Source organism: Scyliorhinus torazame, chromosome 21, assembly GCF_047496885.1.
Source record: "Scyliorhinus torazame isolate Kashiwa2021f chromosome 21, sScyTor2.1, whole genome shotgun sequence".
NCBI classification, from domain to species: domain Eukaryota; kingdom Metazoa; phylum Chordata; class Chondrichthyes; order Carcharhiniformes; family Scyliorhinidae; genus Scyliorhinus; species Scyliorhinus torazame.
The window spans coordinates 14,971,539-14,984,873 of record NC_092727.1 but is presented as its reverse complement, the minus strand read 5'-3'; the positions used below and the strand labels follow the sequence as shown (position 1 = coordinate 14,984,873).

General features: G+C 43.1%; 1 protein-coding gene across 4 annotated transcripts in view; it reads left to right on the top strand.

The window, feature by feature from the left end:
- Positions 1 to 13,335, top strand: part of sik3 (SIK family kinase 3) — a 345,368-nt gene that overhangs the window by 279,649 nt on the left and 52,384 nt on the right. For all 4 annotated transcript variants that reach the window (XM_072486536.1, XM_072486537.1, XM_072486535.1 and 1 more), the window contains 4 exons: positions 1,982 to 2,091; positions 8,249 to 8,405; positions 11,376 to 11,531; positions 13,155 to 13,228. In XM_072486536.1, the coding sequence (XP_072342637.1) occupies positions 1,982 to 2,091; positions 8,249 to 8,405; positions 11,376 to 11,531; positions 13,155 to 13,228 (497 nt within the window). The remainder of the gene's footprint in view (positions 1 to 1,981; positions 2,092 to 8,248; positions 8,406 to 11,375; positions 11,532 to 13,154; positions 13,229 to 13,335) is intronic.

Sequence of the window (13,335 nt, the reverse complement as noted above, 5' to 3'; positions counted from 1 at the left end):
TTTTTCTTTCTTTCATGTAAGGAAAAAGAAACCCAAGAATCTTAACTTGTTGACAATCGAGGTTTTCCGGAATATATTTGAGAAATTCTTACCCAATTGGATGATCTTTTTGAAAGTTCTTTATGTTGTTGGGTTTGGGGGGGGGGGAGGGGGGGAGAAACTATGAGATTGAGATAATGGAGACTTTTTGTTATGGGTCAGCAGAATTAACATATACGAATAAATTTAATCCTGGGACCTATTCTGCATGTTAACAAAATACAGCAATAAAAATGTAAGAGCATTGATAATGAGGAAAGGCCATTCAGCTCATCAAGCTAACCTCCTTTTCAGATCATGCACAACAACCTCAAATTTCTCTGAACCTATTCAGACCTCCAGACTCCCTTTCGAAGTGATGTCCTCTAACATCATACTTTTGCAAAAAGCAATCCACACGAGCTAGTTACAGCTTCTCAAACTGAGCACGGATTTTTGTCTGACATTTAAGATGCATAACTTACAACTTGTCATCTCAGTTGATTTTTATTCATTCATTAAATACAATAACTACGTTACTTTATAAATGACATTTCTATTCACTGAAGACATAATTACATATAATTGTGTGTTCGACATTTTGAGTTTTGATTTGGGAGCCTCAATTATTGGCAATTAAATGATCTACTAAACTGTTACTAATGCTGATATTTGTTCCAAAATCCCACCTGTAAGGTAAAAGAAACAATAGCAAACAATTTATTTTTGAGACCGTTTCATAAATCTTACATTAGAAATTAGGTGCAAAAGTCTTTTTGAAATAATATGCAAGCCCAGTATGTACTTGGACATAATAAATGAGTAATTTGGTATCCTGCTAATCAATTCAGAAATTGGCATTTTCACTGAACTCCAGAATTCTCTCTGTAAGATTGAAGTACTTTGGCAGCAATTGGTGCTGTGCATGGTAACCGTGTGGAGATTTCATGGGGTTTGCCACTGGGTGTTATGCTGTGCCAATCACTTCCTCTAATATTGATTGGAAGTGAAAACCAACAATACAGGCTCCAACCAAAATCAAGATAATTTTTCCCAACCCTCTGAACACATAAAAAAGTACCAAAAATTTAAATAATCTTCTCAATGGAGATTTCATTGAAAATAAGCTGTGTCAATGGGTTGCTGGCTAACCTCAATATTGTTCCTAAATCCAACAATTAGAATAAATTGCAGCACTTTTTAAGAGCACCCAATTATTTGTTTCCAATTAAGGGGCAATTTAGTGTGGCCAATCCACCTAACCTGCACAGCTTTGGGTTGTGGGGATGAGACCCACACAGACACGGGGAGAATGTGCAAACTCCACACAGACAGTGACCCGGGGCCGGGATTGAACCCAGGTCCTCAGCGTCGTAGGCAGCAGTGCTAACCACTGCGCCACCGTGCCGCCTCGCAGCACTTTTTTAATATATGTTAACACGCTTAAGTGACAAATACTAACTGGCATTGAGCCATAAAACATTTCTTCAACCCTATTATTGTTTGTGCATAAACTACAAATATTTTTATTTTGGTAGAAAAATGCTGTCTGTGGCGCTCTAATCTTCAAATCTATTTGAAAAGTATAACTGATAGCATTTCTCAGTTATTTAAGTTAGTTGTTTTGTTAAGGTCTGCCATTGATGACCTTCGAGGTGAGCTTGCCAATGTCATGATATTTTCCAGGCTAGCTACTGGAACATGTCATTTGGGTTTTCGCTGTCCAGCCTGATGAATATTGGCTAAACTGTACAATTTTTATCTAGAAGCTCTTAATTCTAAAATATATAGATCCAGGGGTTATCTACTAAGATTAATTTTTTCACAAAGTAGCTGAACTTGTTGTTTAGAATGTAACTAGCGGGTCAGATTTAATTATGGTGGATAAGGTTAACAGTGACCGATGGTATTACTACTACTTCCATTTCCATTAATCAGTTGTATCATTAATCTTCTTTCTCAGACTGATGGTAACATGAATCTAGATAGCGACGAAGGTGAAGAGCCATCGCCGGAGGCACTGGCACGGTACCTGTCCATGAGGAGACATACTGTTGGTGTGGCTGACCCCAGGTTAGTATTATTAATGTGGTAACTTTGTCTAAATAGCCAATATAAGCAGCATTGGATGCATGCATGTTTTTATTTCATGCGTATGCACATATACCAGGGAACTCAGCAACATGTTACTGCTGAATGGCCCTATGTTTTATAAGAAATGTGAAAAAGCTCAAATACGTGTGTTGAAGAGAAGGAAAGTGATATGTGGTTCTATTACATTTGTTCTATTTTAATCAGACTTGGTATATAACCAGGAAATGTTAGGTTACTTCAGAATTGATTTTGAGATCATCATGGTAATATACTCAATATATTTTCAGAAATAAGTTTGAGAGCTTCATGCTCAGAAAGACTGGCGGAGATGAGAAAGAGAAGGAATTGGGAATTGGGGAGTTAGGGAAGAGAGAATTATGTGCCCTCAGAGACGCACAGCAAGTTCAACTGCACCAATGGAGCTGTATGGAAGTGTGCTCCAGTAGGAATTAGGTACATTTAAAAACTGTATGTATGGGAAGGCAATTTGGACAGAGGCTCAGTTATTAACATTGAGGGAGATGTTTGTACAGGGAATTTCAATGACTAAATTATGCAAGACATTGGATAGACAGCAATTATAACACTCACTCCAGTGGTTAATAGGGTTCCTAACGTTGTGGGGTGTTCCATCTCGGTAGTCTTTGTAGTCTTTTGCAGGTTAACTGTAAGTCTTTATTAACTACTAGAACTATTTCATAGAATTCACAGTGCAGAAGGAGGCCATTTGCACCATCAAAACTGCACCAGGCCTTGGAAAGACCACCCTAGTTAAGCCCACTCCTCCACCCTATCCTCGTATCCCCACCTAACCTTTTTTTCAGGACACTAAGGTGCAATTTAGCACGGCCAATCCACGTAACCTGCACATCTTTGGACTGTGGGAGGAACCCGGAGCACCCGGAAGAAACCCACACAGACACAGGGAGAACGTACAAACTCCACATAGACAGTCACCCAAGGCCGGAATTGAACCCAGGTCCCTGGAGGCAGCAATGATAACTACTGTACCACGTGCTGCCCTTAATGCCATTTCATTTATAAGAATAATGAAATGAAATGAAAATCGCTTATTGTCACAAGTAGGCTTCAATGAAGTTACTGTGAAAAGCCCCAGTCGCCACATTCCGGCGCCTGTTCGGGGAGGCTGGTACGGGAATTGAACCCGTGCTGCTGGCTCTGGTCTGCTTTACAAGCCACCTATTTAGCCCACTGTGTAGAAGCTAGGAGCTGTCTCCATGCTTGGGTCTGCTCGTAGTTCTGTCCAGCACCGCACTGACCCTCTAGGTGCAGGTCATGTGTTCACTTGCATCAGTCTGTGGGTGGTACTAAACTCAGTCCCACATCAACCCTATCTATATGTGCCGGACTCTAATACTAGACAACTCGCAGGATTGGCCCGCAACTGGGCTTGAATTGAAGGTCAATCTCCAGGACACTGCTCTGTGAAATCTTGGAAGGAAATCACAGGAACCTTAAAAAATATATTGTTTTCTTGTTACCCAGTTCATTTTTTCCGATTCTGGGGGAATTTAGCGTGGCCAATCCACCTCCCCTGCACATCGTTGGGCTGTGGGGGCTAAACCCACGCATATACGGGGACAATGTGCAAACTCCACACAGTCAGTGATCCAGGACCGCGGGATCGAACCTGGGACCTCTTTGCCGTGAGGCAGCAGTGCTAACCACTGCGTCACTATGCTGCCCTCTTGTCATTTCTTTGAGCATTTCTCTTTACCAGATGTAGAAGTATTGAAAATGGGAGAAAGGGCTGTTTGGCTGACAGCTGCATCATCCAAGTGAGATGAGTAATTTTGCTTTCCAGTTGGTGGAAGGAGTAGGTCACAAGGATGGATGTGTCAGCCGAATAATGGCTGGAGTGTGGGGGCAGGTTATATGATGAAAACTCCAGGGATACATTTAATTGCAGTTGGCAATGTTGATGATTTATGGTTGAACAGTACATTACTGGAAATCTTTACAGATCTGCTGGTTTAAAAGGTTGGGTAACAGCTTCCTTAATGGCTTAGTGGAGAAATGCATGAATTGTATGGTACTGAAACATACATGCTAAGAAGGTTCCATTTCAATAACAGACCTGAATTCTCTGCCAGAATGATTTTTTTGGAAAATATTTTTATTTAGCATTTTTGATAATTACATACCAATACAGCAGTAAAACAAATAAAAGCAACAATACCTACACCTCCCAACCCCCACCAAACCCTTCTCCCTCATCAGCTGCTGACGGTGACCAGCTCTTTAAAGTATAAAATAAACGGCTGCCATATTTTGTAGAACTCCTCAAGAGGCCCCCCCCGCAACGAACTCCATGAGATCCCCCAGCCATCCTGAGGCACTGGGTGGAGAAGCTGACCTACACTCCAACAGAACCCGCCTGCGAGCAATCAGCAAGACGAAGGCCAGAACACCGGCCCCCAGATCCCAGATCTGCAGCTCCGGCATGTCTGACACCCAGCGCTCCAATTCAACTTGCAAAATCGTCGACATGGTGCTGAAGAAGGAGACCCAGAATCTCACGAGTTTAGGACATGACCACAACATATGCACGTGGTCGGCTGGGCCCCTCCTACAATGCTCACACTTATCTTCCACTCCCGCAACATCCTAATAATTCTACACCTCGTTATGTGCACCATGTACCCCACCTTCAACTGTATTTGCCCAATTCTTGCACATGAAGATGTGGCATTCACCCTCCGCAGCGCCTCACACCACACCCATCATCCAATTCCAACCCCTCCATATATCCTCTGCCGAATCCTCCCACAAATCCCCAAAGTACTCCCCTCTCCGTTTCGGCAAGTGACAAAACCCTCTCCAGCAACCATGATGGTAGCACCACTGGGCATGTCGGGAAAATCTTCCTTGCAAATTCACGCACCTCAAAATACCTCAACGTTTCTGACTGCGAGAACCGGAATTTCTCCGACAACTCCTCCAAGCTCACAAAACACCCTTCCAGAAACAAATCCCTCATTCCTTCCACCCCCTTGTCCTCCCACCCTCTGAATTTGGCATCTAACCTCACTGGCTCAAACATGGTTTGCACAAATCGGCACCGACTTTGAGACTACCTCCAGTTTAAAGCGCTGCCAAAATTCTCTCCATATCCTCAATGTGGAAACCACCACCGGGTTACCTCGATACTTTCCTTGGGAGAACGGAAGCGAGGCCGACACTGATGCCCACAATCCCAACCCCCTACACTAACCTGACTCCATCTGCACCCAAACTGCCCCCACACCAGCTCAACACCTCCGCATTCGCTGGTCAATAGTAATACAAGTTCGCCAACGCCAAATCCCCTGACTGCCGGTTCCTCTGGAGAACTGTTTTCCGAATCTTTGCTCCCTTGCCCGCCCAGATGAAGGACAGACTTAATCTCTCCACACTCACAAAGAACACCTTCATTAGGAAAACCGGCAAACACTGGAATACGAACAGAAACCTTGGTGGAATATTCATCTTCTCTGATTGAACTCGACCCGGCAAAGACAGAGGGAGGATTTCCCATCTCTGTAAATCGGCCTTAACCCTACTCACCAGGCTCCTAAAATTCAACTTACGAAACTGAGCCCAATCCCAAGCTACCTGCACCCCTAAATACCTAAAATGAGTATCTGTTAAGCGGAACGGCACCCCCCGCAGATTGGCTCCCTACCCCGGCGGACTAACCGAAAAACACTCACTTTTCTCCCATTTCAATTTATATCCTGAACAAGCTCCAAACCACTTCAGCAACATCCCCCCTCTATCTCCCCCCTCCCTCTCTACCCACTTATCCAAATTCTTCAAAGTGATGGCCAAAGGCTCAATCGCCTGTGCGAAAAGGGGAAGGGACATAGGGCACCCCTGTCTGGTACCCCTGTGTAGCTGAAAATATCTCAAATTCAACACTTTCATGCAGACACTAGCCTTAGGGGCCTTATATAGTATCCGAACCCATGCATAAATTTGGGTCCGATCCCAAACTGTTTCAACGCTGCAAACAAGTAGCGCCATTCCACCCTATCATAAGCCGTCTCTGCATCAATAGCCTTCTCTGCATCCAAAGCTATAATATCCTCCTGTTTCCCCCACCCTGTCGACGGGGATAGTACCACATTTAATAGCCACCTTAGAGGACAAGCGCCTACCTTTTACAAACCATGTCTGATCTTCCCCAACAAGCTGAGGGAGAGATTCCTCCAACCTTTCCGCCAGTACCTTGACCAAGATCTGAGTATCCACATTCAGTAAGGAGATCGGTCGGTACGACCTGCATTCCACTGGGTCCTTATCTTCGTTATCATTGTCTCCGAGAGAGATCCGTGCGCTACCGAATCTGCAATCATCTCCACCAACAATGGTACCAGTCAGTCATCAAACATTTTATAAAATTGCACTGGGAACCCATCTGGCCCCGGCACCTTACCAGTCTGCATTTTTCCTATAGCTGTCTGAACTTCCTCAACCCAGCCTTGCCTCTTTCAGCCGTTCCCGATTCCCCTCCTCCACTGTAGGACACTCCAATCTCTCCAGAGACTCCGCCATATCCGACTCATGCCCAGGTGACTCCGACTTATGCAATTTTTGGTAAAATACCTAGAACGCCTTATTCACTTTGTCCAGCGCAGACACTAACCCACCTCCCATATCCTGAACCTGAACGATCTCTCGGGAGGCTGCCTGCCGCCTCAGCTGGCCAACCAAAAGACGACTGGCCTTCTCCCCATATTTGCACATTGCCCACTTCAAGCAGGGCAACTGATGCACCCTGCCTCGTCAGTGGACAACAAGTCAAACTGCGCCTGCAGTTTCTTCCTGCTGGCTGGAAGCTCTGTGGTGGGATCCTCCGAATATTTGCCATCTACCTCCAAAATCTCATCCACCAACAGTTGATGTTCCTCCCTTGTCTCCCCATCTAGCTGCGCCTTATGCAAGATTATCTCTCAGCTCACCGGGCCGGAGATTCTCTGGGCCGGAGAATCGGGGGGGGGGGGCGCCAACCGGCGTGGCGCGATTCCCGCCCCCGCCGAATCTCCGGTGCCGGAGACTTCGGCAACCAGCGGGGGCGGGATTCACGCCAGCCCCCAGCGATTCTCCGACCCGGCGGGAGGTCGGAGAATTTCGCCCCTGATCCAACAACTTCACAAACACTGTGCAAAATACTCCCCTTCAGGAAACCCCACGATCCTGAGCTTCTCAGCCTCAGCCCTCGGGCCCTTATTCCGATCCTCCACCTTAAGTAGGTCTGCTTCCAACAAGGCCAGCTGGCCACTGTGCCGCGAAAGCGTCCCCTCCACCCCCTTCAACATCTCACCATGCTCCCGCACTGTCTCCGACGTTTCCCCAAGAGCCTCCTTTATCGGGGCCAGTGCATCCTCCACCGACTGCTTGAGGGTCTCCAACATCTCCCTCCCTTGCCGTTTGAAATGTTTAGTGAACTGCCTTTCTAATTCAGTCGCCATCACCTCCGCCAGCCTATCCACCGTAATAGATGCGGCCCCACCCGACCAGCCTGCCTCCCAATGGACTCCGCACCTTACCCGATTCTGCAGGAGGACTAACGTTCACGCCCTTCTTCCCAATATTCCTTCTTGGGTTTTTTGACATCCATTTGCAAACAGCTGTCCACCTGGATTGGTCTGTACACCAATTATCCCTGGAAACCGTATAAAAAGGGCTAAAAAAAAAACAGGGCTCGAGCGTGAGCTACCTTACATGCCATCTCATCCTACATGTCACCACTGGAAGTCTGCCTCTGCCAGAATAATGATGGAAGATTTTATAGCTGACCTCCGTGATCTTGAGCTATGAAGGAATTGTGTAATTTTCCTGTAATTGTGCAATTTTCCTGTCTACAATTATCGTCAAGTGGCTTTTGCTTGAGTTTTTAAGATGTGTGGATGTCAAGTGAAAACAAGATCAAGCTGTGGTATTTGCCATGGTTGAACAGCCTGCTGGGAATCATTCTTTAGACTTTTATGTCAAGAATATCGGGGTGGATTGTCAGAGGATTGCCATTGTGGACAGAACAGTGCAAAATATAATTGCAGCTTCAAAGGATAGGGGTTAAATGTTGGAGGATATTTAACAATGAAATTAATTGTCAAATGTTTTGATGATGTAGAACTGAAGTTACTGAAGATCTGCAGAAGTGCCACCTGCCTGGTTTTCCACGTGTCATGCCTCAGGCTCCTTTCCTCCAGGTTGTCCCAAATGTTAATCTAATGCAAAACATGCTACCCACGCAGAATTTACAGCCAGCCACACAGCTGGAGTACAAGGTATGGATGTTTCAGCTGTAAAATTATTAATAAATAATGAACTTGAGGTTTAACTAAAGGATCCCTGTGGCCCCCAAGCTGAAGGGCAGTAGCACTTTCCCCTACTGCTTACGTTCCTTCATTTAGAAACTGTCGCTGCTGCTACTGATCCCAGAAATTGTGTAACCAGAATTTCTAAATCCACATTTGCAAAATTACCATGGAAATTATTATTTACATCACTGCAAGGATGTAGTGCCACTGAGTTTCTGCTGGTGGTGCTCCTGAGCAGATCCGTGCATCAACAGTGCCTCTACCAGGAACTCTGAAGTACTGCAGGTATTTGCAGCGCATTCAAATGAAAATTGTAAAATGGGCTAAGAGAATTTCCATTTTTAAATCAATTAAAAGATGAAGGTGGTAACATTAGCTTGTGTGTAAGAATGTGTACATGTATCTGTAAACTAGACACACAGCAAACACAATTCATCTGCAGGATTCTGAAGAGGATGCTAATTTATTGTACTATTAGTGTGGAGAATTATCTGCTAAAAGCTAAATTATCTGCTAAAAGGGACGTCAATCTAGTGCAGCCCATGATATTTTATCTATTTAAATGAATGGATCAAAACTTGAGTTAACTGTGTGTAATATTCTACAGTGTTTACACAGCAGGTAAAGCTCCACACTAGACGTGTGCAATTGTATCATTCAAACAACTTCTGGTGCCTCCATCCCTGAGGCTCCCATCCCACTCCACTTCCCTCTTTGCATGGGGTCCAGCAGGATCCCAGTGTAATATCAACAGTGGCCACCGCTCCGGGTGCGCTATCGGTACTAGAGAGCTGGGGAATCTGATTGTCTGGTAGCTCTCAGTGATAGTATCTCAACACACGAGATGGTACGTCGATTTAATGCCCCCAGTGCAGCCAGGATCCCATCGGATTCTGCTGCCTGTTCGGAAATTTATTCCATTGGAGCTCCAGGAGATCAGTTTGGTAGGAGTGCCACCAGGTTTTGTTTGAAAGGCGGAACATCCACTTCTTGCATTAAATTCTGCTCTACAAGTTCTAAGCCAGAGGCTCAATCCCACCACTTCACTCTTTGCGTTGAAGATACCCAGTTTTTAAGTAAAATATCACAATGCAAAAAAAGCTATTGCTGTATCCAGAGTTAATTTTTTTTCTGACAAATTTTCTAAATGAAACTTAAGCTTTCTGCTGTTTTTGAAAGTGCAGAAGTCTGTGAAGAACAAAATTGCGACACCATTACTCATTAATTTGCTGTGCATTGAACAGTTTATCAATGTTTCCTGAGGCCCGAATCAATGATGCGTTCCATTTCAGAAAAGATGAGCCTTGTAATCAACGAGCTCAACTATTAATTCGATAAGAATAAACTAAAGATTTTTAAGTGCAAGATCAATGCTTTGCATATCAGACAGGTTATAACCCCAGGGCTGCCTGTAACTCACAACTGCTGTCTTTATTCAAAGCAGTTTTATCAAACTTCAGAAGAACTGTTGGATGCTGCAGAGAAGCAAAATTATTTATCCCTGGAGAAGATTACTCCTGTTGTCCAGTTTATCTATTCCTGTACCTTTAGCCTCCTAGCTGAGGATAAGCATTATGCCTTTGTGTGACACACTTTCAATTGGATGTCTTGTGTCGATGTCCGCATTAATAAAATTTGGAAAATCTCATACAATTGGACAAAACATGATAAACAAACTTTAATGGATACTCATGCCCAGATATCCCAAACTTACTTAGATGTTAAATGCTTAACACTGGTGAAGAAATGTGGTCAATCCAGAATTCTAAGCTTTTGTTACAAATAAAAAGGCACACTGATGATGGCTAAACTATGCAATCTATTTGTAATTTAGAGAATTTTTATTGCAGGATTGCACACGTATTTTAAAAACACCACATATTTACTTTGCTTACGTCTATGTAAATATATAGTATAGCTTCTACTTGTTGATTTAAAAAAAAAAAAAATTACGGGATGTGAACGTCGCTGTCTAGGCCACCATTTCCCATCTCTAATTGCCTTTCTAAGCAAAACAATGGAAGCAGCCAAGGAACACGCAATGCATTAAATTTACAGTAAGAACTAGTTACCTGTAACCATATAATTTTTATTATTGTTAAGTTTATTTTGTTCGATGCTACATGTTTTCCATCAAATGTTTCACCAGTTAACTCTTTAAAAGTTAAAGTATAAATTTGTGATTTTAAAAACCTTTCGCAAAAGAACAGGATATCATTAATACAACATTAATGCAGCAGCTATGTTTGTAATTATGCACAGCGATGTGGAACACGTAGTGAAGAGTATACAGATGCATTGATTCTTTAACACTTTTGAGATGTTAAAGTTTTCAATTCCAATACCATGACCTTGGATGCAGATTTTTCAATAATAAAACTGGTCAATTATCAGGAGCACTTTATTTCTAATCAACAAAATACAGAACTTTCGTAAAATAACAAATATAAACATTTCAACTGCTCTTAAAGAAAAGACAGTAGTATAAGAAATCCTGCTATTTGTGTTTGGTCCAGAGAGGGCACTGTAATGCTTTGCAACCTGTTAGAATAAACAGCTAAAATTTCCTCTAAGCATGAACAGTACCGTGGTTGATGGTGTATGTGTATCTTAAATGTTTAATTCTTATTTAGTGTGCTGCTTTTTCATGCCTGGTTTCTTTGTTCCCTTTGTCTCATACAGCATTTTGTCTTTTTCTTGAATTCCGTAGATTCAATTAGCCCTGCATAGTGATCATGTGCAAACACCGTGATGTTTAAAAACAATACATTTTCAAACTCGATAATGAGAAGTTGACTTTCAGAAAAGTATTAAAGGAAATATTGTTCTGTTTATGTGCGGTGTCTTATATTACTAGGCAGGATATTTCCACTAGGCAAGGATAATTTTTAATGAAACATATTGCATTTTCCTAAATCTTTCTTTTGAACTCCTTAGGAACAATCTTTGCTTCAGCCTCCAACTCTACAGTTGTTAAATGGTATGGGACCTCTCGGTCGCCGTGCTTCCGATGGTGGAGCTAACATTCAGTTGCATGCCCAACAGTTACTGAAACGTCCAAGAGGCCCTTCACCATTAGTCACCATGAATCCAGTAAGTAGTCACATGAGATGCAACCATGCAGAAAACCGACATCAACCGAGGGACAATAAAAGAACTGGCATTTTCTTATGCTGAATACACAGCTAGCTATGTGGTAGAATTTAAAATATTTGATTAAATCATCTTAACCTAGCTTAGGTCTACTCCAACCAAGCAGTACTATTCCGGATGATGCTGACATTGTGCGTCCAGTGGTATGTGTTAGTGAACAGGCCAGCGACATGTCCTGAGATTTTTCACCCCTATGCAGGCACCCACTTTTTCTGTGTATTTTCACTAAGATGAAAGGGACCTGCTTTGTTAGGGACCATAACTGATCATAAACTTTACCATGCAGCACAGCATTTAGAATCACTCCCGTGGATTGATCTTACATGTAAGCAGAAGGAATGTCCATTTCAACTGTTCTGTATAGTCCCAACAATACCCAAAAAGCTTGACACCATCCAGGACAAAGCAACTCCATGATTGGCATCTCTTCCACAAACATTCACTCCCTCACCACCGACGCACAAGATACGCAGCAGGAACTCACCAAGTCTCCTTCAGCAGCACATTCCAAACCCATGACCACTACCATCTAGCAGGGCAAGGGCAACAGGTAGATGGGAACCCCACCACCTAGAAGTTCCCCTCCAAGCCACTCACTGCCCTGACATGGAAATATATCACCGTTCCTTCACTGTCCCAGGGTCAAAATCCTAGAACGCCGTTCCTTACAGCACTGTGGGTGTACCGACACCTCAAGGGCTGCAGTGGTTCAATAAGACAACTCACCACTGTAATGTTCTTGTTGGATGGCCTGATTTATATTACAAGAACACTTGTAGCTGAAGCTACAAACGATTTATTAACATTAACTGTGGGTCAAATATATATAAACAACAGATGAATAATAGTATGGCCGTGCACAAGCAACCTCTCTCCCAGCTCCCTAGTCAGTCTGAGGTCACCTGACTCTTAACATTCACTTACATACTAATGAGACTCCGAGTGGTCAGTCGGTGAATTACAATACAACCATGATATCACTACATACAACCACCACCTTCTCGAGGGAAATTAGGGATAGGCAATAAATGTCCCTAGCCAGCAAAGCCCATATCCCTTGAATGAAGAATGTAAGTTTTGAACTTTTGGTCAGGCTTCCTTTTTGCAGGCTGTGTCATAAGCTTTGTTGCCTTGTACTTTTATCCCCATCTACAATGAATAAAAGAAGATAAATGCTTGTTTTCCTCCTCTTGCCAACAGACAGTATACTGGATAACTGCTGTATAAATTCTTGGTATTAAACTGGCAAAGTCGTTTAATTTTCATGATTCTTTAGTTAATACCTATTATTTTGCAAGATGAGTCTGGATCTTTCCAAATCTTTAATCTGTAACTTTGGACTATTAGCAGTGCAATAATTAAGCAGTGGCTGACTGCACAGCACACATTCTCTTTAGCTAATATTACCCTTCAATAAATGTTGCCCATTGTTTTTATTAATGAATGAATGCAGTTCAGCATACCTTTGTGCAGCTCTTAGTTTCTTTTCTTTGTAGTTCCGCCATGCCCCGCACATCATTTTAATTTTACAGAGAGCGTTATACTCACTTATTTTCCCCACAGCATGCTGTACCAGTCGTGACTCCAGTAGATGAGGAGGGCTCAGATGGAGAGCCTGACCAGGAAGCTGTGCAGAGGTATGTAACTGCACTAGTGGTGTTTTTTGTTGTTGACCTCTTTTCATTTCCAGGCTATCTCAGTAAGAAAGCATGCATTTAACATTCCCCAGTATGTACTTCTGCTA